Source organism: Stegodyphus dumicola, chromosome 3 (genome assembly GCF_044657685.1).
Source record: "Stegodyphus dumicola isolate Sdum_Otavi_A_Nest chromosome 3, ASM4465768v1".
Classification (NCBI taxonomy): domain Eukaryota; kingdom Metazoa; phylum Arthropoda; class Arachnida; order Araneae; family Eresidae; genus Stegodyphus; species Stegodyphus dumicola.
In genome coordinates this window covers 106,232,121-106,248,326 of record NC_140770.1, presented here as the reverse complement: position 1 = coordinate 106,248,326, position 16,206 = coordinate 106,232,121, and the positions used below count along the sequence as shown (strand labels likewise).

At 29.9% G+C, this 16,206-nt stretch overlaps 1 protein-coding gene across 3 annotated transcripts in view; it reads left to right on the top strand.

The window, feature by feature from the left end:
* Positions 1-16,206, top strand: part of LOC118201244 (general transcription factor 3C polypeptide 4-like) — a 102,272-nt gene that overhangs the window by 69,113 nt on the left and 16,953 nt on the right. For all 3 annotated transcript variants that reach the window (XM_085813117.1, XM_085813116.1, XM_085813118.1), the window contains 2 exons: positions 3,495-3,540; positions 12,689-12,930. In XM_085813117.1, the coding sequence (XP_085669243.1) occupies positions 3,495-3,540; positions 12,689-12,930 (288 nt within the window). The remainder of the gene's footprint in view (positions 1-3,494; positions 3,541-12,688; positions 12,931-16,206) is intronic.

Genomic DNA, 16,206 nt, shown 5'->3' with positions numbered 1-16,206 from the left:
GGGTAAAGCATACAAAAAAAGTTTGTGGCTTTGAGGTCTGGATTTTAGATCATTCCGGATATTGGATGTCCGAATCTTGGACTTTGTACTGTATATATATATTTCTTAATTATAATTTAAGTATGCTTATATAAATAAAAAGGCATTATTTAATAATGCTACTTCCCCTCATCTAGAATCAAGTCAAAGTTCATAAAAGTGTTGTTTATCCATTTCTATGAACTGTTAACTGGCTCTTTGTGAGGAAAGCTAACATTATTAAATACTTTATTTTGGCATATATTAGTAAATTTAAATCTGTATTAACTGCTTTATTTTACCACAGCTTTATGCACATTTCAGAGTAAATGATGTATTCTTCTTAGTCTTTTGTTTTTCTGTATTATTATTTCTTAATCAAAGTATATTTTATCTTGCGTGGCCAACCAATAACTAAAGCTGTGAAACACTGATATATCTGGGGATCTATTCGTAGCATTTAAATGGTATGAAGGTGTGCAGTTTTTTTAGTTTTCCTTAGAAATCTCTTCCTAGAGACAGGTAACTTTTGTGTGGCTTGTCATAAAATAATCTAATCTAATTCTAATGCAAATTGTTCATTCCCAGAAGAAGGTTCGTTATCAAATTCAAATATTGTGGAAATAACATCATACAGTGTCAAAACTTTCACAAACAAAACTTGTCAAAACTTTGACACTGTATGATGCTATTTTTTTATTACTATTAATAAGTCTATGAAATTATTACATTAAAAAGGTTCCTAAATTTCTGTGGCACCCTGTGATGGGGGGAAAACATAATTTTTGAACTTGAAGGTAAAACAATTGTTCAAGATATCTTTATTTTGAAAATAGAATGTTTTCTTTGAGCAATGTATATTTTAATTCTTTAAATTCTGAGACCTCTGTCATTTAAAAAATATATGTATTTAGTACCAAAAGTGAAAGAACTGAAATTTAGGTTTTTTGTGTGTTTTTGTTTCATCAAAAATAGTGAAATTTCAGCTATATTAGAATATGGCTGAAATAAATTATCCTATTTTATTGAGCATAGTTGAAATAATCTTCTAATACTGAAACTGTGATGAAAAGTAATATATTTGTGTAATTGTAGTGTATTGTAAAGAATGTTTATAATAACATAATTAATGTGGAACTCTTGGAACTAAGAGAATTTTGTGAGATGATTTTTTTTTTTTTTTTTTTTTTTTTTTTTTTTAAGAATTGGAGCTGGGTATAGGTAAAAACAGATAAGTATTGGGTAATTCAAATGACCATAAATCATTGAGTTTCAAAATGCCATATTTTACAAAGTTTTATAAATAAAAAATGAGTACTGTATGAAATGATGTAAAAATGGGTACTTTCTGATTATCCGCATCTCTTTCCAAAAGTTTGCCAAAAGTTGGCAACTAATTTTCTGCCAAGCTGATAAGGTAGCTATGGTTTTGAAAGTGGCTGCACGCTGAGTATTCTAAGAGCAATGAATATATAAAATTTAAAAAGCAAGAAACATATGTGACGAAACACTTACCCTTTTTCAAGAAATAATTATGTAATTTTTTTATCCTGTTGTTCTCGTCATGTACACAACAATCTATTTTCAATTAAAAAACATATCAGAGAGTTGCACAAATTCAGCATCACCTACAGAGTTTGATTCATAAAATCCTCTCAAATGCAACTTAATATATCTATAATATATTCTGTGAAGTCATGCTTCTTAAACAGTGTTCAATCATTTAAGAAACATAATTTCGTAGAATGCAAATTTTTGCAATCTTTGCCACCAGGCAAAATTCCAGATTTCTGAAGAAATTAAATTTTTTCCCCCCATCGGCTGGCAAACTCCATATCCCCATCACTATTCCTTACTGGGGAAAAAAAAATACTTAATGCAAAATCAAACACTAATAATAATAATAATAATAAAGGCTATCAAATTTGAAGCTGTATGCATATGCTTACTTGGGTTGTGTATTTTGATGGCATAGTGTAATTGTCTCTTAAATACTTTTCAGATGGGTACAGATAATCAGAAAAAAAACCTAAAATTCTTTCCTATTTTATTAATAACTCTATAAATGTTCTGTGTGTGCTCCTCTTGTTACAAGACACGTGTCTAAGCTATACTTCAATTTTTCTTGGATGTATTATAGCATTTTCCTGCTGATTATCACCAAACCAGCTGTAATGCGATCCTAAAGCTCTTCTGTTATTGCTGACAGTGAGATCATATAAACATTATGTTTAACGTATCCCCAAAAGAAAAATTCATTAGGCCCAAAGTCAAAGATCTCGATGGCCATTTAACAATAAGCATCTTTCCTATATTGATCGATCTGATAGCATGAGTGCTATCAATAATGTGAAGCCTTATCTTACTGGACTGCAAAATTCTCCAAATAATCTTTATGCGAAGAAATAACCACAACCGCAGCACATTAAGATATGATATGGCTTTCTGAGTATTCTTTAAGGGGGGTTAAAAAAAGACACTGTATGTGAAACTGTGAAATGGTGGGATGACATTTAGTTTGGGTAAATCCATTCCTCTTCAATGAAAGTAGGACATTTTCCATGCTCCATAACTAGACATTGTGACAGCGAGTGAAACATTGCTTCGTCACTTTGATTAAGCAGGAGGCAAAATTATTATCTTGCTTGCAGTACTCAATGCAAAAACAAACACTAATCAGAAAAATGGTCTTGCTTATATTATGTATTTATCAGCTTGGAAATCTATCAGCATAGTACATATAATGTATCTATCAGCTTATGTGTCAACTATATCTTATGTATTTATCAGCTTGGAAAATTCATATTACTTTATGTAATCTGAATACTTTTGCTCCAAATATTACAATATTTGTCAATATATCTTTTCAGTTATAATCTTCTTTACAGAATGTTCCCATTGGTACTGCTTCAGTTTATTGATTTTTTTTATGGGCTGTTTGTGGAATTTTCTCTAACTTTCTCCACTGCTTTGTTAGAAATGCTTTACTGTTTTGTGCTCTTGCCTTCGTACAGGCAACCAGATTCTTGAACTGTTAATATTGCTGTAGAATCTCTATGAATATGTGGATTTATATTGCACTGCCTTTGAAGTACTCATTGTATAATAATAATGAATAAAAACTTCGCATATTCTAAAACACTAAACTCTTTCTGCTGTAAACTCACCACAGAATTCATATCTGTTATACAATGTTTCATAAAAAAGTTAAGTGAATTTAAAAAATTAAGATATCTTCTTTCATAACAGGATTATTATGTGTGATAACTTGGAAATTATAAAACTTTAAAATGCAATGAATCATTTTTATAAATCGTGTGCAATACAAATAGTTTGGAATAACAAGAGTCTTTATATACAGATCTACGTTTCCTTTGGTTAGTAAAAATTTTTGACAGAGAAATTAGTTTGGTCAAATGTGTGTGTAAATGATTATTAGAAAATATTACATTTTTAAATTTATGTTTTTATTTCAGTACAGCATCTTATTTTGACCATTTAGCAAAGAAAGAAGGACTACAGGTAAGGCTGATTAAACAGTATTTTCAACTAACTAATAATAAAATTTACAGTGGAAACTAAGAAATTTTTCATAACTGTTCTTTTTAATTTTTGAGTAAATGGGGAAATCTAGCTACAAAATATATTGGGCTAAATAATTTTAAAAGCATTTGAAATTCATAATTTTTCCTGACGCTGTAATAAAATTTGTTTTCAGTCTTTAACTAGGACAGATTTTACTCATATTTACTCAGAAATTTCTCTCTCACACATAACTTCTCTTAGCATTTTTAACATATATGATTTAGAAACTTATGATAAAATATGTACATAGATAGGGAAGTGCATTGTGTAAGTAAAAATAATATTAGTTAGATTAATGATAACTTCTTTGAAATACAGTAATAGTAGTACAAATATTCATGTATACTTTTCAGTGTGCTATGTTTTTCTTCTAAGCTTTTTACTCTGAAATGGTCTAGACCACAAAATTTTCCCATCTCAGTTCTCAAAAGTCAAGTTGCTAAAAAAAAAAATGAGGGGGTAGAAAAGGAAATAAAACCAACTTAGTGAAAAAGTAAAATTTTTTTACTTCTTAAAATTCTGTTACACATTCTTTTTTGATTGCTTAGTAATCTAGTATAATATGTTCATGTTTATATGGAGTGTAAAAAAACATGACTTCAGACATTATTTCCTGAACTTTAATCCCAGATATGTACTTTTCAACAATAAAATTTCTTAAAATATGATGAAGAGTTTTCTGAAAATCGTGTCAGAATTGGAGGTTTCAGAGGTTTTTAAATATAAAATCTAAGTTTTATATGGTCCCTGATAAAAAACTCAAATTGTAAAATGTTTGCTATGCTTTAAGATACAGAACATATCAGTACTTTTACATGAAAAATTTGTCTATATTTCAGGGAATTTGTGTAAAGATTTAGGTCACTTTCAGTGATTATCATTGATTTTATATAAATTAATAAGAAACTACAAAATAAAAGTTGTTTGCTTCACAGTTAATGCATTCAAATTAGGTAAAACAACAGTGCTATTATTTGCTTTGTAACTAAACTTTTATTTGCTAGTCTTTCAATAAATTTTGCATATAAATGTATGAAATTTCTCATGTTTAAAAGTACCAACATGTTATTAACTACATTTTGCTGTTTGGAGGCTACATAAAAATTAAACATTTTATTTATAATATCCTTGTAGTTAAGACACAATAACATGCTGAACAAATACTAAGTCAGAAGTCAAACAACAAAAATCAGCGTTATATTCTCAAATTTTCACAGGACTAGTTTCAGAACCACCATCGTCAGCTGCAAAAGTGCAAATAAATGAGATAGGCTATAATGATCAGATAAGATAAGAAAGCCTGGACAGAAAATAAGATAGTGGCAACATCTGTTGATGAAACCGGAACTAAAACATAATTTCTTTAAAGGGCGAAGGCAAAGATGGATTGGAATTAGGATCGTTAACTAGAACAGAAAGATTTTTTTGAATGTGAAATGCCTCTAGAAAATCCAGTTCTCCAATGGAAGATGTTTTTTGAATAATTTTAGCAGCAGAAAAATTGAAAGTGTGATTTTCGGACCAACAATGTTGAGCAACAGAAGACTTCTGTGTTTCCTTTTTTCTAACATATGCCTCATGTTCCGTGATGCAAAATTTTAAGGCTCTCTTAGTTTGGCCAATGTAAATTAAACCACACTGGCAAGGAATCCTATAAATACCCCAGGAATTCATATCCGGAATGGGGTCCTTGAGTATGGAACTCGGAATTTGATTGATGGGAGAATAAACAACCCGAAAGTTAAATTTCTGTAAAATAAGTGCAACTTTATCGCTAATTGATGGAAAGAAGGAAATGACAACAGAATTTTTATAATCTCCTAAAACAAAAGTGTGCCTTTTGATGTGTTGAGATGAGAATTTTTTAACTGCTTGACTAATAATGGTGGGTGAAAAGCCCCTGTCAAGAGCTACTGCTTTTAAATAATTTAGTTCTTCATCAAGGGATACTTTGGAGAAGCAAACTTGAAGAGAACGGAAAACATAGGAATAAAATGAAGCTAACTTTTGTGTAGTCGGATTACATGATTTAAAGTGTGGTGGAAGGCAAACCGATGAAGGTTTATGATAAACCATAGTACTGAAGTTGGATGTGTTACGTGTGACCAGAATGTCGAGAAACAGAAGAGAATTGCAAGTCTCAAGTTCAAAAGTGAACTGAATAGCAGGATCAATAGAATTTATTATTGAAAGAACTTTATTTAAATCATCTTTATTACCTTTAAACAGAGTAAAAGTGTCATCTACGTAGCGGAACTATACCTGGAAGTTTCAAACAATTTTGATTCATAATAATGCATGTAGATATCAGCAGGGTTTGACTGAAGGGGCTTCCCATGGCTAATCCCTCAGTTTGCTTGTAATATTTATTTTGGAAAACAAAATGTGTTTGTTTCAAACAGAGTTCAGTAAGAGAAATTAGCTCATCAATTTCGATGCAAGAGAAATGAAATTCGCGAAGTCTGGTTTCTAGGCATCTTAATGCACCCTCCACTGGAACATTGGTGAATAATGATTTTACATCAAAGAAACCATGAGTAAATTTCTAGGAGAAATGTTTTTAACCTTTTTTTACAAACTCTATTTAATCTTTAATGGTGTAAATGTTATTGTCTAATAGAGACATAATAGTATGAATTTAATTCATAAAAGTGGTATTCCTTTCTGCCCTATTGTATCAAATTTAGGTACTGCTTCGTATCCATTAGCTAAATATTTAATTTCTAGATTTTCAACTCTATTATACAGATCAGCTGGAGAACTGGATTTTCTAGAGGTGTTTCACATTCAAAAAAATCTTTCTGTTCTAGTTAATGATCCTAATTCCAATTCATCTTTGCCTTCGTCCTTTAAAGAAATTATGTTTTAGTTCTGGTTTCATCAACAGATGGTGCCACTAGCTTATTTTTTGTCTAGGCTTTCTTATCTTATCTGATCATTATATCCTATCTTGTTCATTTGCGCTTTTGCAGCTGACAATGGTGGTTCGGTAAAACCATCGAAACTAGTTCTGGGGAAGTTTGAAAATATAACTCTGATTTTTGTTGTTTGACTTCTGATCCCTGTAGTTCTGAAGCTGTTTTTATAAAATTTTCAGTGTTTAATTCTTTTGCACCAGATTGTGATAACTTATTAATAAATATTTGCTTCCATGTCTAAACCTTAATTTTCACTACATTTTTTTAAACAGTGCGGAGCACATGCCTAACCCTTTGCTGTTGCATTAAGTTTATACATAAGTATCTAACTTTGCATTAAGTTTATATGTAAGTATCTAATACATAACTATTTATCATGCTGATGAGAATTAATTTTTGTTGAATGAACAGTAATACATAATATGCAAGATTATGTAGTTTGTCGACTTAATATAATGTAAGATTAATATGGTTTTTTGCTATGGTACCTGAGAGCAGATATACGTCTGGAGCGGTAAAAAAGCTTTCTTGGCTGGGAGTATACATACAGCTACAAAGGGTTAATACTGTTCTGTTAATTTCGACATATTCTGGATTTGTTATTTTCTGCTCAGATCTGTAGTATTTGTTGAATATTTTTGGGAATTTATTTATTTAAAGGAAATTATCAGCTTTCTGTGTTTCCTCCCCCCTCCATTTTTTTCAGGAATGTAGAATGTCGCCAAAATGTTGAGAGCATTTTAATTCCTATGCAAATTTTAGAGCACTTAGGGGGAAAATTATGAAAGTGCTATATTAACCCTTTAACTGCTTAAGACGTGTTTAAACATTTTCAGGGTTTCCTTTAAAAATCCTTTAGACGTCTTTTCACGAACTTAAAATCACTCGAAAAATTTTTAAAGCCGAAATTTTGCCAAAAATGCTTAAGACGTGTTTAGACGATGCGCTCTGGTGTTCTTTTCCCTACCTTTCTGCAGGTGGTTGTCAGTTGACACAAAGCGCTTAATGGGGTGTGAAGTCTCTTTGAAAAGAGTACGAAAGAGTCCTGAGAGTGAAGTATCATTGTCAGACAGCAGGTATGTATTATCTGTGTGCCGACTAAAAGTTTGCGAATGAAGATAAATCGTTTTACAACTATTTGCCTTGTTGTACTTTATACAAATGAAAGTCAAACAGTATCACATGTTGTTATAGTATTGCGAAATTTTAGTAGAAACAGGAAAAAATAAAAATTGTAACAGCAAACGCCCTTTCGATTAGTACATATGTTATACAATAAAATATTTTATTTTTGTATTAAAAGTTGATTACAATTTCTGATTCGTCAGAAAAAAATATAAAATGTAGCAACCAGCTTTCTTGCTTGACCTCATAATTCAAATGCACGTTATTATAATGGCATATTCTTCTTTTTACATTCTGAAATATTAAAACTGTGCTCTCAGCATGCCTGAGTTTTGTACTCTTATGTGTGGCTCTGTGTACCCTAGAAATGGTGAACTGACATATAAAAATTTTATGAATGTTGAAAGGAAGATATTCTACTCGAAAACTTCAATTAAATGGAATAAATCAATATGCTGAAGGAATTTCTAGAAATATTTGTTTTAAAAATTTTATTATTAAGATTTTAAATAAAAAATGTTTTAAAATTTAAGAAAAAAATACGTATTCCTTGAAACTTTTCTGGAAAGAAACCTATCGGTAAACAGTGTATGGAAGGGTTAGATATAATACGCACAAAAATTGCAGTCAGAAGAACAATTACCTAAATTAAATTAATTACATTAAAAGAATTTCAAATAAATGAGAAAATAAATTAGCATCTCTCCAAATGTCAATGCTAAGAGCAATAGCATGAGTGAAAGTTATTCTTCAATTCATATACCCATGGTTGGGTTTTGTGATTTCCCCTATGTGTAAAAAGAACATGAGTATGTTTTACTTAGAAAGTCATCCACAGAGACATCCAATTCCTTCGGCTGATAGATCTCGTTTCCTTTGTCATACTCAAATAATCTAAACATGTGTCAAAAAGACTAACTGTAAAAAGATGCATATAACAAAATAAAATTAAGTAAATGCACATAGCAAAACTGAAGTAAATGTATATAACGAAAAAAAAATGAAGTAAAAGCAGATTTTTAATCATTTTTTAATACAGTAGTTTTTAAATTGCGTTGTTTTCAAATTTTATTTCATTTTTATGTATGTACTAATATACAGTTTACATGTGCGAAAGTGTGCTTGTTCAGCATATCCATGTATATTAATTAAATAAATCTGATTTGAAAATGCATGCACTAACGCTCTATTCTCGTAACTTGAAAAACTCTACACATAAAGTATTTGAGATAAATATTTATAAAGAAAATTAAATTTCGTCTCCTTACTCGGTGCTGTGTAAAATAATTTAAATAAGCTTATTAACTTTTTTTTTCTTCTATATTAAAAACAACTTAGTTTCTTTTTCATCTATATATTAAAAATACCAAAAGCTTGCTGTCAGACTGGAAATTCTTAAACTATAAAACTTTTTTTTTTTTTTTTTTTTTTTTTTTTTTTTTTTTTTTCCGAAGAAAAGTTTCTGCGGAATTTCTGTTGGTCAGCAGGTAATAACAGGACCACTGAATGCTTTATTTGAAAAACCCGTTGAAGTGGATGATTTCACCCCCAAAAGACTTTCTTTAACAAAGCAGATGCGGCCCAAATGTCTTCTGAGAAGCATTTGTATTTGAATAGCTAGAAGCTTGAGTTGGAAGACTTATTCTTCCCGAAGCAATCAGTCAGACAGCAATAAAATTAGTTTTTTCTCTCTGTGAGTTCTTGAAATCCTGGAATGGGTGAAAGTTGATTTTGTTTTACATATATAAGGAAACTGCATGTAAAGCAAAATAATTCCAGGCACCCACTGTATGTTAATCATTATACGTCCCCTCAGCTCTTCGGTTGGATATTAAGAAAAGGAATTCCTATACTGCTTTTGTATTTCTTGTATAGTGAAAGATTTAAAAAAAATAACTTCATATGAAAAGTTTTCTCTGGTGAACGAATACAGCTGAAATCCTGTTTCTGTCTTCCGTATATCCATAAAACAGTATGAAGTAGTACTGTACTCTTTTGTGTTGTATTACATTTTTATATTATTTCGTGGTAAATTTTTCAATTCTTAAATTTCTCTCTCTTATAATACACAACCCTTCTTTCTATGGCTGACCTATGAACCTAAATTTTTATTCTGTAAAATTTTATATAAAAATTAGCCGTATTCATTAAACACAGCTTTGTGTATATTTATGAATACATGCCTGCACTTAATACTAAAAATACTGTTGATAAAATTCGTGATATAATTAATAATGAAAATACTGTTGATAAAATTCGTGATATAATTAATAATGAAAATACTGTTTAAGCTAAAAACCGATTTTAATCTTTTTTTCATTATAGGGTAACATGGGCCAAACAGTTTTCATTAGAAATATACAATTATGCTAACTTGACACATCAGATAGAAAATATTTTATCGTCATCATCGGCTATGATAAAAGATTTTTACGCTTAAGATTTTGGATTATGATAAAGCACACAGGACCTATTTGTCTAAGGGAAAGGAAGTCTTCAGGGTAGATTTTTTTTTTGAGGGAAACAAAATGTTAATTCACAATTGCATTTGTGAAAAATCCCTAAACCTCCCATGCAACAGCTAGAATTTACCGGTGCTCAACTATCTTACCGCTTGGAGACTAAGACTAGTTGGCTTCCTGAACTTACGCAATATCTGTCTGAATTTGAATATTTGCATAGCAAACGAGCAAACTAAAATGGCACATTGTAAATAGTACATTTTACCGAAAACAAACTTTCTTTGAAAAAGGAAAATTAATTGTAAGGAATAAGATCGATGCATTTAATTAAACGGCGGCCAATAATAGCGCTGATCATATGTTTTTGTATGGGAAATCATTTTGTTCGTGTTATCGTATAATGGAAAATACCCACAGATTATATTTTACAGTTTTTAAGAAGTCATGGGTTATCTGTTTTAAGAGAACACTTTCATGGGTAAATTTCTAAATAAAATTGTCTTCACGTTGCGCATGGAGAAAATTATAAAGACACCAAGCAGCTAAACTGTTCGGTTGCCAACAACAAACTACCAACATCCAGCAATCTTATTCACTGAACTATAGTGAACTGAAATTACTGTTTATATATTATTAGCAGTATTAAAATAACAAAAATATTTATTCTAATAAAAATTTTTGTTTAAATATCCTCCCTAATAAGGTATTTCCTTTGTTGGAGATTTGGTGGCAATACTTAATGCTATGTTCGAACAAGACATTTATTTAAAACATAATGAATGCTTCAAAAAATGAATGCTGGGATTCCTAGAAAAAAATTATCACCGGAAAATATATCTCCAAAAAAATATTTAATTATTCATATTCTTATGATGAATTATTAAATAATTAATAACTGTTATAATTCGTAAATCCAATGCTTATTTATACTTTACAAAATGTACAGCAACACTCTTTCTTTACAAATATACTATAATGAACAAATTATATCGTAATCTAGTGAGTAACAATATTGCTTTGTTTGTTATTAATATGTCTCATCTTTCCTATTTCAGTTTAAGTTTACTATTTTTTCTTGGACAGGAAAGCAAGAATTTTTAAATTGATTTAAAATAAATTTATGATACCCTGAAAACAGTTTCAGGTTATAATTCCCTTTCTGAATATCTTGAATGTATATAAAAAAGTAAAATGCAAATTTAATATTGATATTATCGCCATCTCAGCCCTTAAATAACACCCAATTGTTTCGTTTATTACTCTTAAAGCTACGTAATAATTAAGGCAAAAAGAAATTATTTAAAATAATTATTATTTGCATGCAGTTGAAGAATATAGGAAAACGGTGAAAGTTTTAAATATTTTTATTTAATGGCAAAAATACAGAAAATCGGAAATAATACAAAATGTTTCAGCAATATCTCAGAAGGAATGAAAGTTGCACCAGATATTTGTCAGAACAGAATTTAATGATAGCAGTTTAATCAGTTTGCATTGAAATGCAGGTGATAATCAGTGACATACAGATTTAGGTTACTTAGGTTAAAAATGTGTAAGGATTAAAAACTTAACCGAGTAAATTTTAAAACCAATTTATTTGAAAATAAGATTGTTTCAGGGAAGTAAGTTTTGCAGCTGTACCCTGCGGCATTGAGACGGTCGTCACAGAGCTTCTAGTCTTGACAGCTCACATGTATGGAACAATATCTAGTAATCAATCTCACTTAGCAGAATCATTGAAGTAAAATTCTGGGAGGGATGGGAAATAACTAAAGAATTACCTGACAATTTTCAGAGGTTTAGGGTTATTTTCGCGACATTTTTACGGGAAGTTCGGTCCAAAACTAGCAACAGTTTTAAAGGGATTTGCAGAAAATCAGTCGACAGGCTAAGGGTTAAAGGTGAAGGCACAAAGTACAGATATGAATACTTATTTGAAGTAAGCTTGATCCCACTTATAACAGCAATACTTCTATTTACTATGTGGCTGCAAGGAATTAGCATTACTCATTTTGCCAAAAATTAATGGCAGTTAAAGCTTTCATGGAATAGAATAATTATCTTTGAGAAATGTAGATTACCAAAGGTATTCAGAGTGATAATAGAAGTCTGGTATCAAGATGGACATCAGAAGTTGTGTTGGCACCAGTGCTGATCAAAATTCTTAGTGTTCAAAGTTAGTTTTGTTCTCAGTGTTACTTAATATATAAAAATCAGATTTTCTACATCATTTTGTGATACTTTGGACGTACTTTATCTGGGATGAATTTTTCTTAAGGAAACAAAACATTACATGTACCATTTTCTTCATTCTGCATATACTCTTGTAGCCGTTTAATTTTGCATTCCTAAATCAATATACCTCTGTAAATATTTAAATGAAACTGTATATACTTGAAATCTTTCAATTTTATGTTTCAGTTAAATAAATGGATATAAAAGAATAAACATGATTTGTGATGCATTTAGCGTAAAATAATCTTCTATTTATAATTGCTCTATCTTTTCTCATTATTATTAAATCATTAATTATAATAATGCCATCTTTATGCCTAAGTAAATCATAATATCTTTTTTCAGTTTGTAATGTTCATTACCAGGCCATTTGAGGTAATTTATACAAAACTGAAAAGTGTTCTGAAACCACAGTTTTCTTTCTCACCAATTACCAGTGGAAGTGTAAGCAAACATACAGACTTTTTTGAATGTGTTCGAATCAGCCTGGCATGTGGTACTTCCTTGCCAGACTGGCTGACTGCTTTTCTTGATAATGATCCTATGACATATGAAAATGCTTCAGCTATGGAACTTTACTGCATGAGGTGAGTGTATACAGTTTTATCAGTATCATGCTTGAAGGCAAATATTTGCTATTGAATATTCTTAAAGTTTTTGGAACGAATTACGCTGAAACTAAAATCATGCTATGTCTATGTAAATAAGGTAAAATATTTTTTTTTTAAATTCTTTTCTGAAAAATGTACACTGCTTTAAAAAAAAAAAAAAAAAAAAAAAGGGGGGGGGACAGTGCCATATCTCTTGTTTTACTGGGCCGCTTGACAAAATTCAAACTGCGTTTTCCATGTCTCGAAAGCATGACTTAGGATATATATTAGATTTATGTATAGCACTATTGTAACATAGGTATTTTAACACAAAATCGGACTTTTTCTGAAATAATATTTCAATATTTTTCCATATTTCGATTCTACGACTCAAATTATGCCAGAATACCATTTTTCCATATTTCGATTCTACGACTCAAATTATGCCAGAATACCAAGTTTTGTAAAAATCGTATGAGTAGTTTTTAAAATATTAGCTCTCAGCATTTTAGCTCCTCAATGTTAATTGAATTTGGTAAATATTTATTAATATCTCTTTTTTTATTAAACTTTTTTGATTTTTCCTTTCACATTTCGAAATTATGTTCATTCCAAATAAAATTTACCTATTTTTTGTGTTCTATTTTAAAATAATTTTTATAAATTTTTCAAAAAAAATTTCAAATTATAACCTATAAAATTTATACCATCATCTTAAAGTAGGTGTATTTCTAAGCATACCTGCAAAAAATTAGACTTTTTTATTCAAAATTTTCTAAGATATACACAAATTTACATATTTTCGCATTTTGAAATTTGGCACCTTTTTTTTGATCGGTAATAATGCCAAATGTGGTTTATGGATTTTTGTTACAGTGAATAGCACAGCTATTTTTAACCTTAAATTTCAAGTAAAATTGTAGGGAGAATTAATTATATGAAATTTTTTCCCTCAATGATCCGTAATAAATATTTATTAATACTAAATGAAAAGCTTTTTTTTTTTAAATTATAGATGATATTATTCACATTTTTAACTATTTTTTTTTTAGATTTCTCTCTTTCTTCCTTTTTTAAAAAAAAAATAAGAATAAATTTTTACCTTTGGCGTTTTATCGTCTGCTACTTTACTTTAACTTCGTTTAAATCAAATTGTCTAAAACTCTGAATTTTTGTTTGATGTTTCTTTGAATTTTATGAAAATATTTTATGACATTAACTGCATAATTTATTTCTTAAACAAACTATTGCTTATGAAGCGGCTGATACTGTCATCCATATTTTTAAAGCACAGTATATTTTTATAGAAACATAAGATTTAGAATAATCATTTTTATAAAAGTCAAATTATGATATACACATACAACCCTCTAGAGACTGAATTAATGGAAGTTCAATGGTTATGTAGAAATGATCTGCAGCTGCTTAATGACTGGCTAAGTCAGCAGATTCTGTGGACAAGTAAGAATAATTATATAAACGACACCCAAATTCTGAATTCAATTAACAACGAGGATACGATGTTTATTAAATGAATTTAATTATAATAATTTTTATGTTTAAGTTTTTAAACATAAAAAAATCAACTCATTTTTTATCCTAAAATGTATTTTTATGTGTATCGTATTTTTATTATATCCTTAAAATTCTAATTTAGAATGTAATTGTCAAGAATTGAATCCTAATCATCAGTAATATAATAAGTAATTATTACGGTTATTAATAAATCCTTCTTATAAAGTAATTGCAAATATTTCAAAAAACTTTCTGTCTGAATGCAAATATTTTAAATTTTATATTAATCAAGATTGCACACGATATTATTTATTTACACTTTACTTCTTACCGTCAGCTCTAGTAGAAGTTACAAATCAATTATATTTAATTAAGGATTGGATTGGATTATTTAATTATGGCAAATCACATGAGGGCTAAAGGGGAGGGATGCCTTCGTGGAGGACTTTCTAAGGAAAACTGGCTCGTATACACGTTAAACATGGGGAAAACCATGAAAACGCCCATGCTGCCAGCCCATTCGCGGAATTCGAACCTCAGACCGAACTATCAGTGTTCAGCGTCTGTACCGCTCGGTCGCTGTTTGGCTATTTAATTAAGGAATGACCATCTAAGTTTAGAAACAGCGTACCGTAACAGCGATTCAATTATTGGCGCCATATCTTTCATGTTACTCCCGATTGGCAAGCTACATGATTTTTAAAAAGTATTCGGATTTTGTTGGTAACTTCAGTTGGAAATCATGCTTAAACTAGGCTAATTAGTTATTTGAACATAGAAAGAACATGGGAGCTTTTTGATTAAGATGCTTTCATAGAGAACCTTTGTAAAGAGAACCTAGAAAACTACAAAAACCAACCATGCAGCCTGGGTTAGACTTCGCAACAAACAATTAGTATTTAACAATCTTCAAATGCTAAGCAACTGGTGAGGTTCCAATTAAATCTCCAATTTAATATTTTATTTGTAAATATTTAAAATATTGTTGTATTCTTAGAAGCAAAAAGCAGAATTTAAGTTTTGTTAACTCGTTAGTAAACTGCCAAGCCGAAACAAAATGAATATTCAATTTCTTTTGCAATAATTGTATTCACTTAATATTCTTGGAATATGAGCTAAAGAAGGAATGTTCTCGGGAGATTAAAGAAGTGTTTAAATCCAGTGATATTAGGTTTGTCTTACAAGCTCAGGATCAAAACGATTCTGCAATTGCCCAAGTAGTTGACTTGTAAATGGCTGTGAATTAAGCAGATGACTTTTAATCTTACGTTTTCAGTAAGAAAACGTATTCCAAATGTTTTGTATTGCATGACAATGCATGTTTTCATTATTCAATAACCAATTGGAGAACCGCTTGTGTTCCGAAAATAAGTATGTGTAGCTTAACCTAGCTTAACCTTTTGTTACATGGTTTTAATATGTTGTATACCCTTAAGAAACTTTGAAGTAAGCAAATTACCATTTAAAGGCATTAAATTTGATAAAAGTCGAGTGCGCCATCCGTATAAGGGATAAATTTGTCCGTGAAAACCATGAATTAGTGATTAGAAAACGTGAGATCGCAAATCACTCGCACAAGTGCGTACAATCTGGAAATTGTTTTCTTACAGATCGCCAATTTGTAATTTTTTAAGCCTGAATTCAGCCCTGAAACATGAAGATACTAATTCAAACGCTTTTAATCGATTTGGGCCAAAGAAATCCCTCATGTTATCTATCTAGTTCCATTGCAATTTCCTACCGCATTCGATTGCATAG